The 16,536-nt window shown below is 45.3% G+C and overlaps 2 protein-coding genes and 1 pseudogene across 2 annotated transcripts; 1 reads left to right on the top strand and 2 right to left on the bottom strand.

Moving 5' to 3' along the window:
- Window positions 1-64: 64 nt before the first annotated feature.
- LOC125516372 (uncharacterized) lies at window positions 65-2,176 on the bottom strand. Its single transcript, XM_048681846.2, has one exon. The coding sequence runs from the start codon at window positions 2,174-2,176 to the stop codon at window positions 65-67; it is 2,112 nt and encodes a 703-aa protein (XP_048537803.2).
- A 10,052-nt stretch (window positions 2,177-12,228) lies between these two features.
- LOC125516378 (receptor-like serine/threonine-protein kinase NCRK) lies at window positions 12,229-13,533 on the top strand (annotated as a pseudogene).
- Window positions 13,534-13,544: 11 nt separating this feature from the next.
- Window positions 13,545-15,653, bottom strand: LOC125516374 (uncharacterized). Its single transcript, XM_048681847.2, has one exon. The coding sequence runs from the start codon at window positions 15,651-15,653 to the stop codon at window positions 13,545-13,547; it is 2,109 nt and encodes a 702-aa protein (XP_048537804.2).
- Between the last annotated feature and the right edge of the window lie 883 nt (window positions 15,654-16,536).

The raw sequence follows: 16,536 nt of genomic DNA, 5'->3' as shown, positions 1-16,536 counted from the left end.
ATAACATTGTACATTCGCCAACAAAAATGAAAGAGGTACAGCATTGCAGATAACACAGCTAATGTCACAGCTTTTTCATAATTTTACATTGCATGCCATCAACAAAGGAAAGAAAACCACATCTCCAGGACTTAACTGTAAAGAGCATCCCAAACCACAACCAGAGACCAGACACAATCCCAGCAATCACACAATAGTACATCCAGTGGTCCTCCTCTTCACCATTTCTCTCATCCGGTGCAAGCGAAGTATTCGTACATGAAATATTTAGAGGAAATCCACAGAGCCCAGAATTGTTGGAGTAAATTGATGGGTCAGTCAGGGTCCGAAGCTGATTCCCGGTGGGTATCTTGCCCGATAAAAGATTGTTCGAGACATTCAACGTGGTGAGCCACGGTATGCTCGAGATGCTCGACGGAATGGCTCCTGTAAGTCCATTAGATGATAGATCAAGGGACTCGAGAAAAGTCAAACTACCAATGTTTTCAGGAATGCTACATGATAGATGGTTTCTCGACAGATTTAGAAATTGGATGCCCTGAAGGTTGGCTAGCTCTTCAGGAATGCACCGAGACAACAAATTGCCCGACAAATCAATACCGGTTAATAACTGGATCGCTTTTCCAAATTTCTGCTCATGGCCCTTCCAGATTATGTCGATTCTATCATAGTATTTCCACTCGTTGGACAGTTCCGTAGTCGATAGATTTTGTGGATGCTTCATGGAGGTCAAGCTGCCGAAGGCTAGCGGAATCGAGCCGGTCAAGCTATTGTTTGAAATGTCCAGCAGCTGAAGTTCTGAAAGGCGTGATAACTCCAGAGGAATTTCTCCAGTGAAATTGTTTGATTTGAGGCTAAGGATTCTCAACAATGGGATGTGAGTCCCGATCCATGGAGGGACAACACCAAAGAACTTGTTATTCCCCATGTCCAAGGTGTCTAGCGAGTTGCAGCCCTCTAGAACAGGCGGGAAGGCACCAATGAAGCCATTTCCGGCAAGGTAAAGAGACCTAAGATAGCAGTTGTGGCTTGCCACAGCTGCGGGGATTTTACTTGAGAAGGAGTTGTTGGATAGATCCATGAAAATCAGAGCCTCCAGGTTCCACCAGCAGTCCGGGAGCTTCCCGGTGAGACGGTTGTTCGATAGGTCCATGAACATCAGAGCCTTGAAGTTGCACCAGCAGTCCGGGAGATCCCCGGTGAGCTGGTTATTTGACAGGTCTAGTGTCTGGATGGAGAGGTGCCTGCAGAGCTGGTGCGGGATGTTGCCGACGAGGTTGTTATTGTAGAGCCGGAGGTCGGTGAGGCTGCGCATGCCACTAAGCTGCGGCGGAATGGTGTTGTTAAACATATTGCTGCTGAGGTCGAGGATAACGAGCTTGTCGCAACCCTCTAGGAGTGGGAGGGCTCCAGCAAAGGCATTTTTGGCAAGATATAGTGTCGTGAGAGAGCAGTTGTGGGTTGCCTTAGGGGTCGGGATTTCACCTGAGAAGTAGTTGTTGGACAGGGCCATGAACACCAGAGCCTGCAGGTTCCACCAGCAGTCCGAGAGCTTCCCGGTGAGCCGATTGTGCGACAGGCGCAGGTAATACAGAGACTGGAGGTTGCACCAGCAGTTCGGGAGCTCCCCGGTGAGACGGTTGTTGGACATGTCCAGCGATCCGATGGAGAGAAGGTTGCAGAGCTGGCGCGGGATCTCACCAATGAGATTGTTCTCATAGAGAGAGAGGGCGGCGAGGCTGGGCATGTCACCAACCTGCGGCGGGATGGAACCGTTGAACCTGTTGCCGCTGAGGTCGAGTACTTGGAGGGAGCGCAGCCACGATATGCTGGCCGGGATTGGGCCTCCAAGGTTGTTCCTCCAAAGGTTAAGAGAGGCAAGCTCCGGAAGCGCTGCGGTGTCGAGCATGTCGAGCTCGCCCGAGAGACCGAATCCCGGGAGGTTTAGCCCCCTGATCCCGCCGTTGATGTTGCAGAACACGCCTACCCAACCACAGACCGGCGTGGCCCGGGTCCAGTTAGATAGCGCGGTCGCGTCGACGAGGCTGGCCTTCCATGCTAGAAGGGCATCGGCCTCCGAGGTCACCACGGCAACCGTCGTCGCGGGCATGGCGGCCGCCAGTAGCAGGAAGAGCGCGACAGTGCCGGCGAGATGCGCTTGGGTTGGTCCCCTCATGGCCCCAACCCTGAGCGCGATGGTTGAGTAGGGAAAATCCAATCCACAGAAGATCACACGCACACACATATATATGGATGGATCGGCTGGCGCTCCGTTTCGTGCGGCAGAAAATCATACGCCCTATGGTCTGCACCGTACCCGAGTTATTTAGAGCAGTGTCCGAGTGTCCTGGCCGGCTGGCCCTCGTCATCTGTGTGCATACCGCCGGCCGGCACACACCGTGACGAATAGCGCCGGCGAAGAGCACCAATCAAGCAACGCACACACATACACCGGGTCCAATAATGTCCAATCAAATGAATGTTTAGAAAGCCTAGTCTTAGACTAAGTACGTTGTGCTCAACTTCTTTAACAACCTAGTCTCAAACAAACTTAAAGGGTAGTTTGATACGAAAGAAAATATAAAATATGGTTACAGAACTATTTAACCACATGTCGATGTTGCCCATATCTACTCGAACAGTATCCAGCTGATAATTTCAAGGTGCACCTAAACTGATATGGACCGTTAACTGAACATAACCTAACGGTTGTTCGAAGTACTACGTCCGTCTAGGTGAATTAGTCATTCACGTAGTTCTAGGTCATCGATTTGAGCAATTAAATATGTGTTATATGTCATAAAAAATATATCACTAGATTTCTACATGGATGTAGTTTCTAAACATATATTTTTGTCACATATAATATATATTTAGATAGTTAAATCGTCGACCTAGAACTATGCGAATGACTTATTCACCGAGACGGAGGTAGTTGTGTATATCACCTTACGAGGTAGGTATGAGATTACGTCGAAGACACACGGCAAGATGCTCGGCTCTGATCCGGCCGGCCCGTTCATGCTGAATACAAGTTTTTTTTTCAGTGACAACACAATTCTGTATAGTTGATAAACCAATTTGAAATTGCTTGCCGTCTTATGGTGAATCCAAGTGTTAACGGTGCAGAAGAATAAAGCCATGTATAGTTGACTGTAATGGTTTTAGGGAATATTCCGAACATCCTCTCCTGATCGAGTCGTGCATCGCGAGAATCGAATTTTCTTTCTCCGAGCGAGGTCAGACCATGGTGCATGCGCTTCCACAAGGAAGTTAACACAAGACTGTAAGAGGATTAGAGAGGAGATAATTGACATAATGCGAGTATATATAGAGGCACAAGACTTGGAGGGCAAAAAGGCTCCTAGAGATAAGATGAGAAGAATTATTTTCTAATCTATCTATAACTACCAAATACATCTCTAACATCCACTACATAAATTACCTAATATGCCGACGGCTTTTTATTGGGGCCGTCGCGCATGAATGCATTTGGGTACCTCCGTGCTTAATTTGCTCGCGCCAGCTTCACATGCGTCGTGCATGAATGCATTTGGCTATGGTAATTGTTAATTGTACCCGACGAACGTTTCCTGAGAGGGGGTGACAAACGAACCATCTTTGCTGGCAGCTTTAGTTGTAAAACGGGATCAAACAATGATAGTGTTCGAATGAAAATTGCCTTCTCAGGAAGAACTGGCATGCCTTCTGAAGAAAATATCATCTCTCCCCACTTCATCAGAACTAAAAATGCAATCAAATTGTTTGCATGTGTCACCTATCCTGAAGAATCGTTCGCTAGTTAGGAGGATCCTTTGGCTAAGTGGACGTAGGCAAGCAGCTTCTGAAGAGAAAGTGCACCTCCTGGTCCCATTGTACATTCTCTTATTTTCTCTCCATGTACAAATAAATTCTTTCATTGTCTCATTTTTGTTTCCTAGTCAAAGCTTAACCTTCTTTTTTTAGATAAGATGCGCTTGCCTGGCTTTAGGTTCCTGGTAAGCCGGTTGTTTGACAGGTCGAGTATGCTGACGTGAAGGAGCGTGCAGAGCTAGTGCGGGATGTCACTGCACTACTAGGAGAAAGCTTATAGGTAGAACCTTAGCAGTAGCGTGGGGTGGAGAGGCAGCGCTCCTACTATATAGCAGCAGTGCTTGTCACGAACCCGCGCTACTGGTATCTCCGTAGCAGTAGCGCTGGCCGTCCACCCAGTGCTACTACTAAGTGGTTCCAGTCTCAGTCCACTAGGCTACCCATACTCCAAGTCCACTTGAACTACATCAAACATAAAACAACTGATCGTCGTTGTTCAACTGCTCCCAATACTCGTCCTTTGGTTGGGTCTTCACACTCGTGGTCATCCTCCGAGTCATCCCAGCCCGAGGAGTCAGACTTGATGGGGATCACCGACGAGGGGCCGGCCTCGTCCTCCTTCACTGCCTTCTTCTTTCGCTGGGCCCCACACTTCCAAAAGAACTAGCACTCAGTCTAGACATACTCCGGATGCTCCGGCACAAACCTCGCCATCACCGCGTCATCACTGTCGTGGGCAACGAGAAATGTCGGCTTCTTCTTCTCCTCCTCCTCCTTCTTCTCATCCATTTGCCGAATTATGATATTCTTGGGCCTGCTAAACTCCGCCACGCCCAGGTTTCGACTGAACCATGTGTTGTGCTACTTTGCGTGCGTGCGGCGTGCTACTTTGCTTGCGGCATGTGTGGGTGCGTTTGTATTTTCACTGATGTTGGACATTGTACTTTGGTGGATTGCTTTCTTTGTAAAGCGGGACGGAAGCCTTTTTCAGTAAACAAGGCCTATAAATTTTGTCCAAGTCAAACAGTGCATAGTTTGCTCCCTAAAAAAAGTGCATAGTTTGACCAAGTTTGTCAAGAAAACTATCAACAACTACAAGACTAAGTAAATATAATATGGAAATATATTTATTCCTGATATAATGATCCTAATTTGATATTTGTGGTTCTTCATTTTTTTCCTACAAACCTGGTCAAGCTTTGCATCATTTGACTTCAAACAAAACTTTTACGCTTTCTTTTCAAGCACAAGAGGAGTAGCAGAATAACATGAAAGACACCGGAAAGACGTTCACCTCAATGTCGTTTATGGTGAATCCAACTGTTAACGGTATACAACAATCTAGCTTGCAAACTTAGCCTTGCTTAGATGGTTTGCTTTTTGGTGGTGGAACAAGCCCACCATGGTTCAAGTCCTAGACTTGACATTGGTGCTCGCATTTTCCTGGATTTATTTCGGGTATCCTATAATATTCATTCAGTGAGAGGAAACGTCCCGTCGACTATGGAGGCGCCTCTTGTAACTCGTCAATTTCAAAATGATGTGTTTGTGTTTGTACTATGTAAAAAAATCCAGCTCTGCATACAAATCTACGACCGATACATCTTTATTAGTTTTATAGAGATCTAAATCTATTTTTGAAACCTTCCGCAAAAAAAACTTTTTGAAACCAATAAGATACAACAACCATCTATAAATTTCCAATTGAAGGTCAAACATGATTGGATTTTGGTATTCCTAACATGAAATCCATAAGTAGCTAAACTGCGTAATAAAATGAAAATAGAAGTACATAATTATATTATTTTTATGAACACGAGAATGAAATTTGGAACAGAAATTAATCAAAAATTACATAATATTTTTTTATTCAATTTTATTTCCATTCAATCAAAATATAAGTACATAATTTTTATATATGAACCTAAGACAAAAATGTGGAATAGAAATTAAACATAAATTAAATTAAATTTAATCATTCAATTTATGTTCATTCAATCAAAATAGAAGTATATAATTATATTTTTATATGAACCTAATACTGAAATCGGGAATAGAAGTTAAACTTAAATTAAATAAAACTTATTTACTCAATTAAATTTCATCTAATCAAAATAGAAGTACATAATTATATTTCTATATGAACCTAAGTCTGAAATATGGAATAGAAATTAGTCATAAATTAAATTAAATTTATTTATTCAATTTTATTTCCATTCATTTAAAATAGAAGTAAATAATTACATTTTATATGAACCTAAGATGTAAATGTGAAACATAAATTAATTAAAATTAAATAAATTCATTTATTCAATTTTATTTCCATTCTATCAAAATATAGGTCAATTCAAACCAATATGAAGGTGTAAAAAGAACAAGCTATGACCAGGATGAATATTCCATCCATGTGCCATGAACATGTAACGTAATTTAATAGAGCTAAGGTGGTAAAAGAAAGAGAATACAAAGAAATATAATGCACATTTGATGGTAAAATTTCCAACAAAATTGTATCATGTGTTTATTCAAGACATACTACCTTCATTCTGAAAATACCTAAAGTTCTAATTTTGTCCTAATTAAGTTTAACTTCCTCAAGGTTTGACCAAATATATATAAAGATATACTAATATTACAATATCAAATACATATATTGCGTGGAATGTAATGAAACTAATTTGGTGTTGTAGATGTTAATATATGTTTCTGTACACTCAGTCAAACTTAATGAAGTTTGATTCATGTAACTCTTACCTTCTTACCTCTCATGTGAAAAGAGGAGATAAGAGGGACCGTGTTAAAATTGGCCATAACTTCAAGTAAGTTGGAACGGAGGGCGTACAATGTTTTCCATACATTCAATGATATATCAATCAATAGAAAATCTAGTCTCACAAATGTGTGAACCACTTAGCTAGCTAGGCTATTCTCAAGCCACAATGTTTGAAACTTTCTGAAACTTGGCAGTTTGCCTGGGTGCACGGTGCACTGATGCATCTTTTTTCCAGAAAACTACACAATCATAGTGAGAAGTGAAGCACGGGTTCAAGCTTATGTTCAAAAGGATTGTATAGAAGATATTGTACAATCTTAATGACTATTTAAGATTTTTTAAGATAGAATGTATGGTCTTTTGGAGTTTTTTTGTCTGTTGCATAACAAAGTAAACGAATTTTCCTACATGCATTTTTCTATTGGTATTACAAAGTAGAGAACACAACCAATGTCACAACTTCTTCATCATCTTACATTGCATGCCATCGACAAATAAGAGAAAAGCACATCTCCAGGTCTCAATTGTAAAGAGCATCCAAAACCATATCCAGGAACCAAACACAATCCCAGAAATCACAAAATAGCACATCCACTGGTCCTCCCCTTCACCATCTGTCTCATCCGGTAAAAAAGAACAAGCTATTACGAAGATGAATATTCCATCAGTGTTCCATGAACATGTAACGTAATTTAATAGAGCCAAGGTGGTAAAAGAAAGAGAATACAAAGAAACATAATGTACATTTGATGGTAAGATTTCCAGCAAAACAGTATCATGTGTTTATTTAATATACATACTACCTTCATTCTAAAAATACTTGAGGTTCTAACTTTTTCCTAGTTAAGTTAGAAAAAATCAAGTTTGACCAAATATATATATAAATGTACTAATATTTACAACATCAAATATATGTCTCTCTCTCTCTCTCTCTCTCTATATATATATATATATATATATATATATTTGCACACTACTTCTGTACAAATTGTGCAAATTTTCAAATGTATTTCATAATTTTTGGAGTTACAGAAGTTTAGTAAACTTCCAGATTACTACAGACTGTCCTGTTTTTGACAGATTCTGCTTTTCGCGTGTTGTTTGCTTATTTTGATGAATTTATGGCTAGCATCGGGGGGTATGAACCATAGAGAAGTTGGAATACAGTAGGTTTAACACCAAAATAAATAAAGAATGATTTCATTACAGTACCTTAAAGTGGTAGTTTGCTTTATTACACTAACGGATCTCACAAACTTTTTGTTAAGTTTTTGTGGATGAAGTGTTCGAAGAACGAGGAGTTACCGATGTGAGAAGAATAAAGAGGGGCAAGAGTTGAAGCTTGGGGATGCCCAAGGCACCCCAAGTAAATATTTCAAAGGATAATCAAGCATCTAAGCTTGGGGATGCCCCGGTTGGCATCCCATCTTTCTTCTTCAACAAATATCGGTATACCTCGTTTTTTTGTTTTGTTCACATGATTTGTGTCCTTTGTGTTTTTCTTTCTCTTTAAGAACCATGCTAGTATGAGATATATCTTCATCGATTTATAGAATGATCCATGTGCTTCACTTATATCTTTTGAGTATGACCTTATAGAATGCTCTTTGCGCTTCACTTAAATATTTTGAGTATGGTTTTATAGAATGCTTCATGTGCTTCACTTATATATTTTGAGCTTGGATATCGGTTATTTTATATTAATTATAGAATGCTCCATGAACTTCACCTATATCTTTTAGAGTATAAATAATACTATCATCTAAAGCAGGTTTGGAAGAGTGTCAACTTTAGGAACTAGTGATCCCGCTATTCCGAATGAGAAGAATTTTGCTTATGTAGAGAGTAGAAAAATCTCTATGCTTGTAGATCATGAAAAGAATGCTTTATGTGATGGTTATATTGTTGAATTCATTCATGATTCTGCTGAAAATTATTATGAGGGAGGAATATATGCTTGTAGAAGTTGCAATAATATCAAGTTTCCTCCCTATGTGCTTAAATTTTTGAAGTTATACTTGTTTTGCTTTCCTATGCTAGTTGATTCTTGTTCCTATAAATTATGTGCTCAAAAAATCCCTAGGCATGGGAAGTGGGTTAGATTTAGATGTGCTAGTCATATTCTTCATGATGCTCTCTTTATGTTTCAATTCTTATCTTTTATGTGAGCATCATTGAAATCATCATGCCTAGCTAAAAGGCATTAAAGAAAATCGCTTGTTGGGAGACAACCCAATATTTACCCTTACTGTTTTTGTGTGTTTACATGATTAAGCTACTGTAGTAATCATGTTTTATAGGTTTTGTTTCAATAAAGTGTCAAGTAAGGGGTTCCGGTCAGCCCCGGCAAAAGATATGGGCCTTATGGGCCAAGAGGGGAAACACACCAGCCACAAAGGGGCTGGTGCCCCCCCCCCCCCCCCCCGCTATATGGGCTGGCCAAATTGGAGAAGAAAAGGGGAAGGAGGAAAGGAAAAAGGAATAGGATTCCCCCTTCCCCCTCTTCCCTTCCTACTCCGAATAGGAATAGGAAAGGGGGGAGGCCGAATTGGGAGGGCGCCCCCTTGGCTGCCTCTCCTCCTCCTCTCCAACCTCTGTATATGAAGGGGGGCACCGCTAGAACACACACCAACAATTGTTAGTCGTGTGTGGTGCCCCCTTCACGGTTTACGCCTCCGGTCATATTCTCGTAGTGCTTAGGCGAAGCCCTGCGTGGATCACTTCACCATCACCGTCATCACACCGTCGTGCTAACGGAACTCATCTACTCCCTCGACACTTTGGTGGATCAAGAGTTCGAGGGACGTAATTGAGCTGAACGTGTGCAGAACTCAGAGGTGCCGAGCTTGATTGGTCGGAACGAGAGGAAGTTCGACTACATCAACTGTGTTCTCAAATGCTTCCGCTTTCGGTCTACGAGGGTACGTGGACACACTCTCCCCCTCTCGTTGCTATGCATCTCCTAGATAGATATTGCTTGAGCGTACGATTTTTTTTGAAATTGCATGGTATGTTCCCCAACAACTACCGGAGGGGGGAATGGACCGACAAGCTGGACGTGCATATGTTGTCTTTGTGTCGAATATTATGTACGCAAGGAGTTACGTGGACTTGGAGTTGTAATTGATGTGAATAAGTACGAATCGTGTAGGAGTCGGACACGTTATATCCTAGATTTCTTATATATCGAGGGGCAGCACAAACCGCACGTTATAACCCATGACAACTTGATAGCACTAGGTATGCAGGGGAGCCGGCGAATTGTGCTGGCGCCCGGGCGGCCGATGTTACGGTATCTTGGGGAGGAGCGCCCATAGTCATTGCCTCAGGGATGTAGCCATATTGATGAACCTCGTCAACAAATATAGTACCTTGATGTGTCATCTATGATCTTACAATAGCGTTTTATTCTAACAACGTATGCGCTGTCATCGATTTGGGGAAGCTAACTCCAATAGCAACCTGTCATCCAGTTGCTCTTCCTCATGCCACTGCCTAAAGGTACGAGAAATTCAATACTTATTCTTATGGGTCGTGGTAGAGGAAAACAGTGGCCCTGCAGGGTCATGGAACTGCTCGTGCTGCTCCAACAAGAAAGTAAATAGCATAAAACTACTACTTTATAGACTAGGCTTTCAAAAAACTATTGGTTTTTAATTTTTCTCAAAAAACTACCTAACAGGCGGTAGGCTGTTGCAAAAAACCCCAAATGACCGTTGTTTAAAAATCAAACATATTTATGACAGGTCGGGCCCACACCTAAACCAACTGTTTGTTTGACCGTTTGTTTGATCGTTAACTGACACGTGGGTACCACATGTCTGTGTTTCTTCATCATAATCTAATAATTTTAAAAAAGTAATCAGCCCCTGTAAATATTTTAGAAAATCAATCAGGTCCCTGCAAACAAATTAAAAAGGCAATCGGATCCTTCCCGTGGCTGTGCTCCAGATCGAGAGGAGCGGGCGCCCGCAGCCATGCTCGCCGGCAATCAGCTGTCGTGTGGAGCTCTTGCCGGCGGACAGTTCGTGGGTCAAGGAAGGAACGGCTCAGCGAGGTCGCAGGCCAGGTCACAGGCCAGGGGGAAGGGCGCGTAGGCCGGGCTTCTCTAGGCGGGCGAGGGTCCAGGCGGAGCTCCTTGCCGGCCACCGCCTCCTCTAGCCGGCGAGCCGCGCCGGCAACCGCCGTGAGCTCCCCGTCACGCGGCCTCTCTCCCTTCCCTCTTCCTCGCACTGGCTCGAGGTGGGTGGAGCAGCTCGACCAGCTCCGTCCAATGGAACCAGCTGAAGGTGGTGGCGGCGTGGCCGGCCTCGACGCGGAGGCAGGGTCGATGTTCTCGTTCTAGCGGCTCTGCTTGGTGGTGGTGGCGGCATGGCCGGCCTCAGTGCGAAAGGAGGCGACGAACATGGCTTCGCTCGGTGGCGTGGGCCGGCATGTGGCCGGCGACCATGGTCTCTGGTGTGCTTTGGCGTAGGGAGAGAGAGGAGAAGAAAATGGGGAGAGACACTGCCAGGCGGGCCTCATATGTTAGTTAACGGTCAAATAGACAGATTGTTTACATGCGGGCCCGACCTATCATAAACAGGTTTAATTTTTAAACGACATTCCTTTGAGGGTTTTTGAAACAGCCAACCGCATGTTTGGTAGTTTTTTGAGAAAAAATAAAAATCGGTAGATTTTTGCAGCCCTATCCTGTAAAATAGTAGTTTTATAGTATTATTTACTCGCGACAAGGCCCTCCAGAAAGAAGAACATGCTGTGGTGCACAGCGGGAGTTGCTTCACTTCATAACTGCACATCCGGTATATGCCATTCTTCTCTACTGATTCAGATATATCCTTCATATATGCTTCAGATACTAAATGTTAACACTGCAGGAAACTCTGAACAAGGGAGGAAGCATTTCTCTAGCAAGACAGCCATTGCAATGGGAGGGGAACGTTTGGTTCCCGGGAACATATGTACCTTATATAGAAAAAGAAATTAGCAATTCAAAAAAAGGTCAAAATTTTTTGAAAATATTTTTAAAATAAACTTGACCTTCCATTGTACTACTGAGAAAAGTTTCAAAAAAAATTCCTTTTTGACTTCTTTTAGAAAAGACAAATTTTCGGTCAAAATAGCATGAATAGTGACTTATAATAGCAAATAAATTTTGTCTTTTTCGCTGTGAAGTCAACGTTGGTTTCTTTTTTGTGAAAATTTATATACTAGTGCGCAAGTAAGTCAAGTTTAATCTAAAAATATTTTTAAACTATTTTGACTTTTTGCTTAATTATTTTAAACAAAATCCCCGTATAGGACGTATATACATGCGAGAGCCAAAGAGTGCACCATGGCGTGCTACTTTCGCCGCAAGGGCGCGCTCTCTCCGCGTTCCCGGATGCACTCTTTCGACAAGTACGTGAGCTGGAGCAGCAGGTCAAACCTCGTTAGCCACCGATCTTCTCCTCTGGCCCAACTGAAACACAAACCAGGGCTCAGTGTCATCAAAGGCAAGGAGAACATCTTTTATCATTTCTCTGAATTGCTTCTCTGTTAATAAGTCTGAACTATGAACTTTTTTCAAAAAAGTCTGAAGTCTGAAAAAGAGAACATCCATGATCCATCACCATTGATTGGCATCTGCATCTTCTACCTCCATGAACGAACAGATCGAGCTGCTGTCGAGGCTGAACCACTGCCACGTGGTGCCATTGCTGGGGCACTGCTCGGAGCGGCAGGGGCGGCAGCTGGAGCGGCTGCTGGTGTTCGAGTGCATGACCAACGGCAACCTGCGGGAGTGCCTGGACGACCTCAACAGGAAGCCCATGGACTGGGCGACGCGCGTCGGCGTGGCGCTGGGCGCGGCGAGGGGCCTCGAGTACCTCCACGAGGCGGCGGCGCCGCGCATCCTCCACCGGGACATCAAGTCCACCAACATCCTGCTCGACGACCGGTTCAGGGCCAGGATCACGGACCTGGGCATGGCCAAGTGCCTGATGAACGACGGCGTGGCGAGCTGCTCCAGCTCGCCGGCGCGCATGCTGGGCACCTTCGGGTACTTCGCCCCCGAGTACGCCATCGTCGGCAAGGCGTCGCTCAAGTCGGACGTGTTCAGCTTCGGCGTGGTGGTGCTGGAGCTCACCACGGGCCGGCAACCGGTGCACAAGAGGGGCGGCGCCGGCGCCGGCGGCGCGGGCACGGACGAGAGCTTGGTGATGTGGGCGACGTCGCGGCTGCGGGACAGTAGGCTGGTGGTCGCGGAGCTGCCGGACCCGGCGCTGAAGGGCGCGTTCCCGCGCGAGGAGATGCAGATCATGGCCCACCTGGCCAGGGAGTGCCTGCAGTGGGACCCCGAGGCCAGGCCCACGTCCAGATCCTCTCCACCATCGCGCCCCTCGCCGACAAGCGCCGTCGCCACCACCTGCCCGCCGCCGCCGGCGCCTTCGCCCCGGGCTTCCACGCCGAGAGGCCGCGGGAATGCTCAGTGTGGCAGGACGACGACGACTACGGCCATCGCCGCGATCACCTGCACGGAGGGAACGGCAGCAATGCCAAGGGCGCCGTCTTGTCCGGAGAGGTCACGGTTAACGTCGGGATGCCAGTGACGATGATGACGACGATGGGGCGGAGCTGGCGGTCGGCGGAGCAGGAGGAGGTGGACCTGACGGAGCCGCGGCTGGAGACGTTCACGGAGCCGACGACGACAGCCAGCCCCTTCAGGTGAACGTGAGATGAATCGAATACGTCGTAGAATAGATTGATAGAATAGTTAAGTAGAGCCAGAGAAGAAAAATGTGAGTGAGATGCATTGTACAGGCAAGAACGTAATCAAATCAATTTGAGAAGAAAAATGTGAGTGACATGCATTGCGACCAAATTTACCAAACGATTCGATGCTATTACATTGGTATAACATTGTACATTCGCCAACAAAAATGAAAGAGGTACAGCATTGCAGATAACACCGCTAATGTCACAACTTTTTCATAATTTTACATTGCATGCCATCAACAAAGGAAAGAAAACCACATCTCCATGACTTAATTGTAAAGAGTATCCCAAACCACAACCAGAGACCAGACACAATCCCAGCAATCACACAGTAGTACATCCAGTGGTCCTCCTCTTCACCATTTCTCTCATCCGGTGCAAGCGAAGTAGTGGCACACGAAATGTTTAGAGGAAATCCACAAAGCCCAGAATTGTTGGAGTAAATTGATGGGTCAGTCAACGTCTGAATCTGATTCCCGGTGGGTATCTTGCCCGACAAAAGATTGTTCGAGACATTTAACGTGTTGAGCCCTGATAATTGTGTGATGCTTTGAGGAATGTTTCCAAAAAGTTGATTAGATGATAGATCAAGGATCTCAAGAAAAGAGAGGCTACCAATGTCCTGGGGAATGCGGCACGACATATGGTTTCTTGAAAGGTTTAGGAACCGAAGGCCCTGAAGATTGGTTAACTCTTCGGGGATGCATTGTGATAGAAAATTGTCTGATAAATCAATACCGGCTAATAATCGGATTGTGCCTCTGAAAGTCTGATCCCGACCCTTCCAGATTATACCAAGTCTGTCATTATATTTACCCCACAACAATTTATCTATTGCTGAAACATTTTTTGGGTGCCTCATGGAGGTCAAGTTGCCGAAGCCTATAGGAATTGAGCCAGTCAAGCTATTGTTGGACATGTCGAGCAACTGAAGTTGTGAAAGCTGTGATAAACCTGAAGGAATTTCTCGAGCGAAGTTGTTTGATCTGAGACTAAGGATTCTAAGCATTGGAACCTGACTCCCAATCCATGGAGGGATAACACCAAAGAACATGTTATTCCCTAGATCCAGAGTGGTCAGGGAGTTGCAACCCTCTAGGACCGGCGGGAAAGCACCAACAAAGCCATTTCCGGCGAGATAAAGTGACGTAAGAGAGCAGTTGTAGCTTGCCACAGCCGTGGGAATTTTACCTGAGAAGGAGTTGTTGGATAGATCCATGAAACGCAGAGCCTTCAGGTTGCACCAGCAGTTCGGGAGCTTCCCCGTGAGCCGGTTATTAGATAGATCCATGAACGCCAGATATTTGAGGTTGCACCAGCAGTCCGGGAGCTCCCCGGCAAGCAGATTGTCGGACAAATCTAGATTGCCAATGAGGAGGAGCCTGCAGAGCTGGTGTGGGACGTTACCAACGAGGTTGTTATTGTAGAGCCGGACGATGAAGAGACCGAGCATGTCACCGAGCTGCGGACGAATGGAGCCGCTGAACCTATTGCTGCTGATGTCGAGGGTGACCAGCGAGTGGCAACCATCCAAGAGTGGGAAAGCTCCAACAAAAGCATTTCCGGCGAGATCTAATGTGATGAGAGAGCAGTTGTGGCTTACGGTAGCTGCCGGGAATTCACCTGAGAAGGAGTTATCGGCCAGGTGCATTTGCTGCAGAGCCTCCAGGTTCCACCAGCAATGCGGAAGCTTCCCGATGAGCCTGTTGCTTGACAGGTGCATGACCTCCAGAGACCGGAGGTTGCACCAGCAGTTGGGAAGCTCTCCGCTGAGCTGGTTGTAAGAGATTCGCAGTATCCGTATGGAGATGAGCCTGCAGAGCTGGCGCGGGATGTTGCCGACGAGCTTGTTTCTATTGAGATTGAGGTCGCCGAGGCTTGGCATGTCACCAAATTGCGGCGAGATGGAGCCATTGAAGCCGTTATTGCTGAGGTCGAGTGATTCGAGGGAGCGCAGACGCGAGATGCTGGCCGGTATGGCGCCGCCAAGGTCGTTGCCGCTGAGATCCATAGAGGCGAGCGCCAAGAACGCCATGGTGTCGAGCATATCGAGCCCGCCCGATAGACCGAGTCCGGAGAGATTTAGCTCCTTGATCACGCCATTGATGTTGCAGAACACACCTGCCCAATCACAGACCGGCGTGGCCCGGGTCCAGTTAGATAGCGCGGTTGCGTTATCAAGGCTGGCCTTCCATGCTAGAAGGGCATCGGCCTCCGAGTTCACCACGGCAACAGTTGTCGCGGAGATGGCGGCCGCTAGTAGGAAGAGCACGGCAGTGCCGGCGAGATGCGCTTGGGTTGGTCTCCTCATGTCCCCGACCCTAAGCGTGATGGTTCAGTATGGAAAATCCAATCCACAGAAAATCACGCACACACATATATATGGATGGATCGGCTGGCGCTCCGTTTCGTGTGGCAGAAAATCATACGCTCTGTGGCGTGCACCGTACCCGAGTTATTTACAGCAGTGTCCTGGCCCTCGTCATCTGTGTGCATACCGCCGGCAGGTACACACCGTGACGAATAGCGCCGGCGAAGAGCACCAATCAAGCAACGCACACACATACACCAGGTCCAATAATGTCCAATCAAATGAATGTTTAGAAAGCCTAGTCTTAGACTAAGTACGTTGTGCTCAACTTCTTTAACAACCTAGTCTCAAACAAACTTAAAGGGTAGTTTGATACGAAAGGAAATATAAAATATGGTTACAGAACTATTTAACCACATTTCAATGTTGTCCATATCTACTCAAACAGTATCCAACTGATGATTTTAAGGTGCACCTAAACTGATATGGACTGTTAATTGAACATAACATAACGGTTGTTAGAAGTAGTGTATATCACCTTACGAGGTAGGTATGAAATTACGTCAAAGACAGCCTGCAAGATGCTCGGCTCCGATCCGGCCGGCCCGTTCATGCTGAATCCAAGTTTTTTTTTAGTGACAACACAATTCTGTATAGTTGATAAACCAATTTGAAATTGCTTACCGTCTTATGGTGAATCCAAGTGTTAACAGTACAGAAGAATAAAGCCCTGTATAGTTGACTGTAATGGTTTTAGGGAATATTCCGAACACCCCCTCCTGTTCGAGTCGTGCATCGCGAGAACCGAATTTTCTTTCTCCGAGCCAGGTCAGACCATGGTGCGCGCGCTTCCACATGGAAGTTAACACAAGACTGTAAGAGG

Source organism: Triticum urartu, chromosome 6A (assembly GCF_056163025.1).
Source record: "Triticum urartu cultivar PI428250 chromosome 6A, HENAU_Tu73, whole genome shotgun sequence".
Lineage (NCBI taxonomy): Eukaryota > Viridiplantae > Streptophyta > Magnoliopsida > Poales > Poaceae > Triticum > Triticum urartu.
This window is presented reverse-complemented; position numbering and strand designations above follow the sequence as displayed.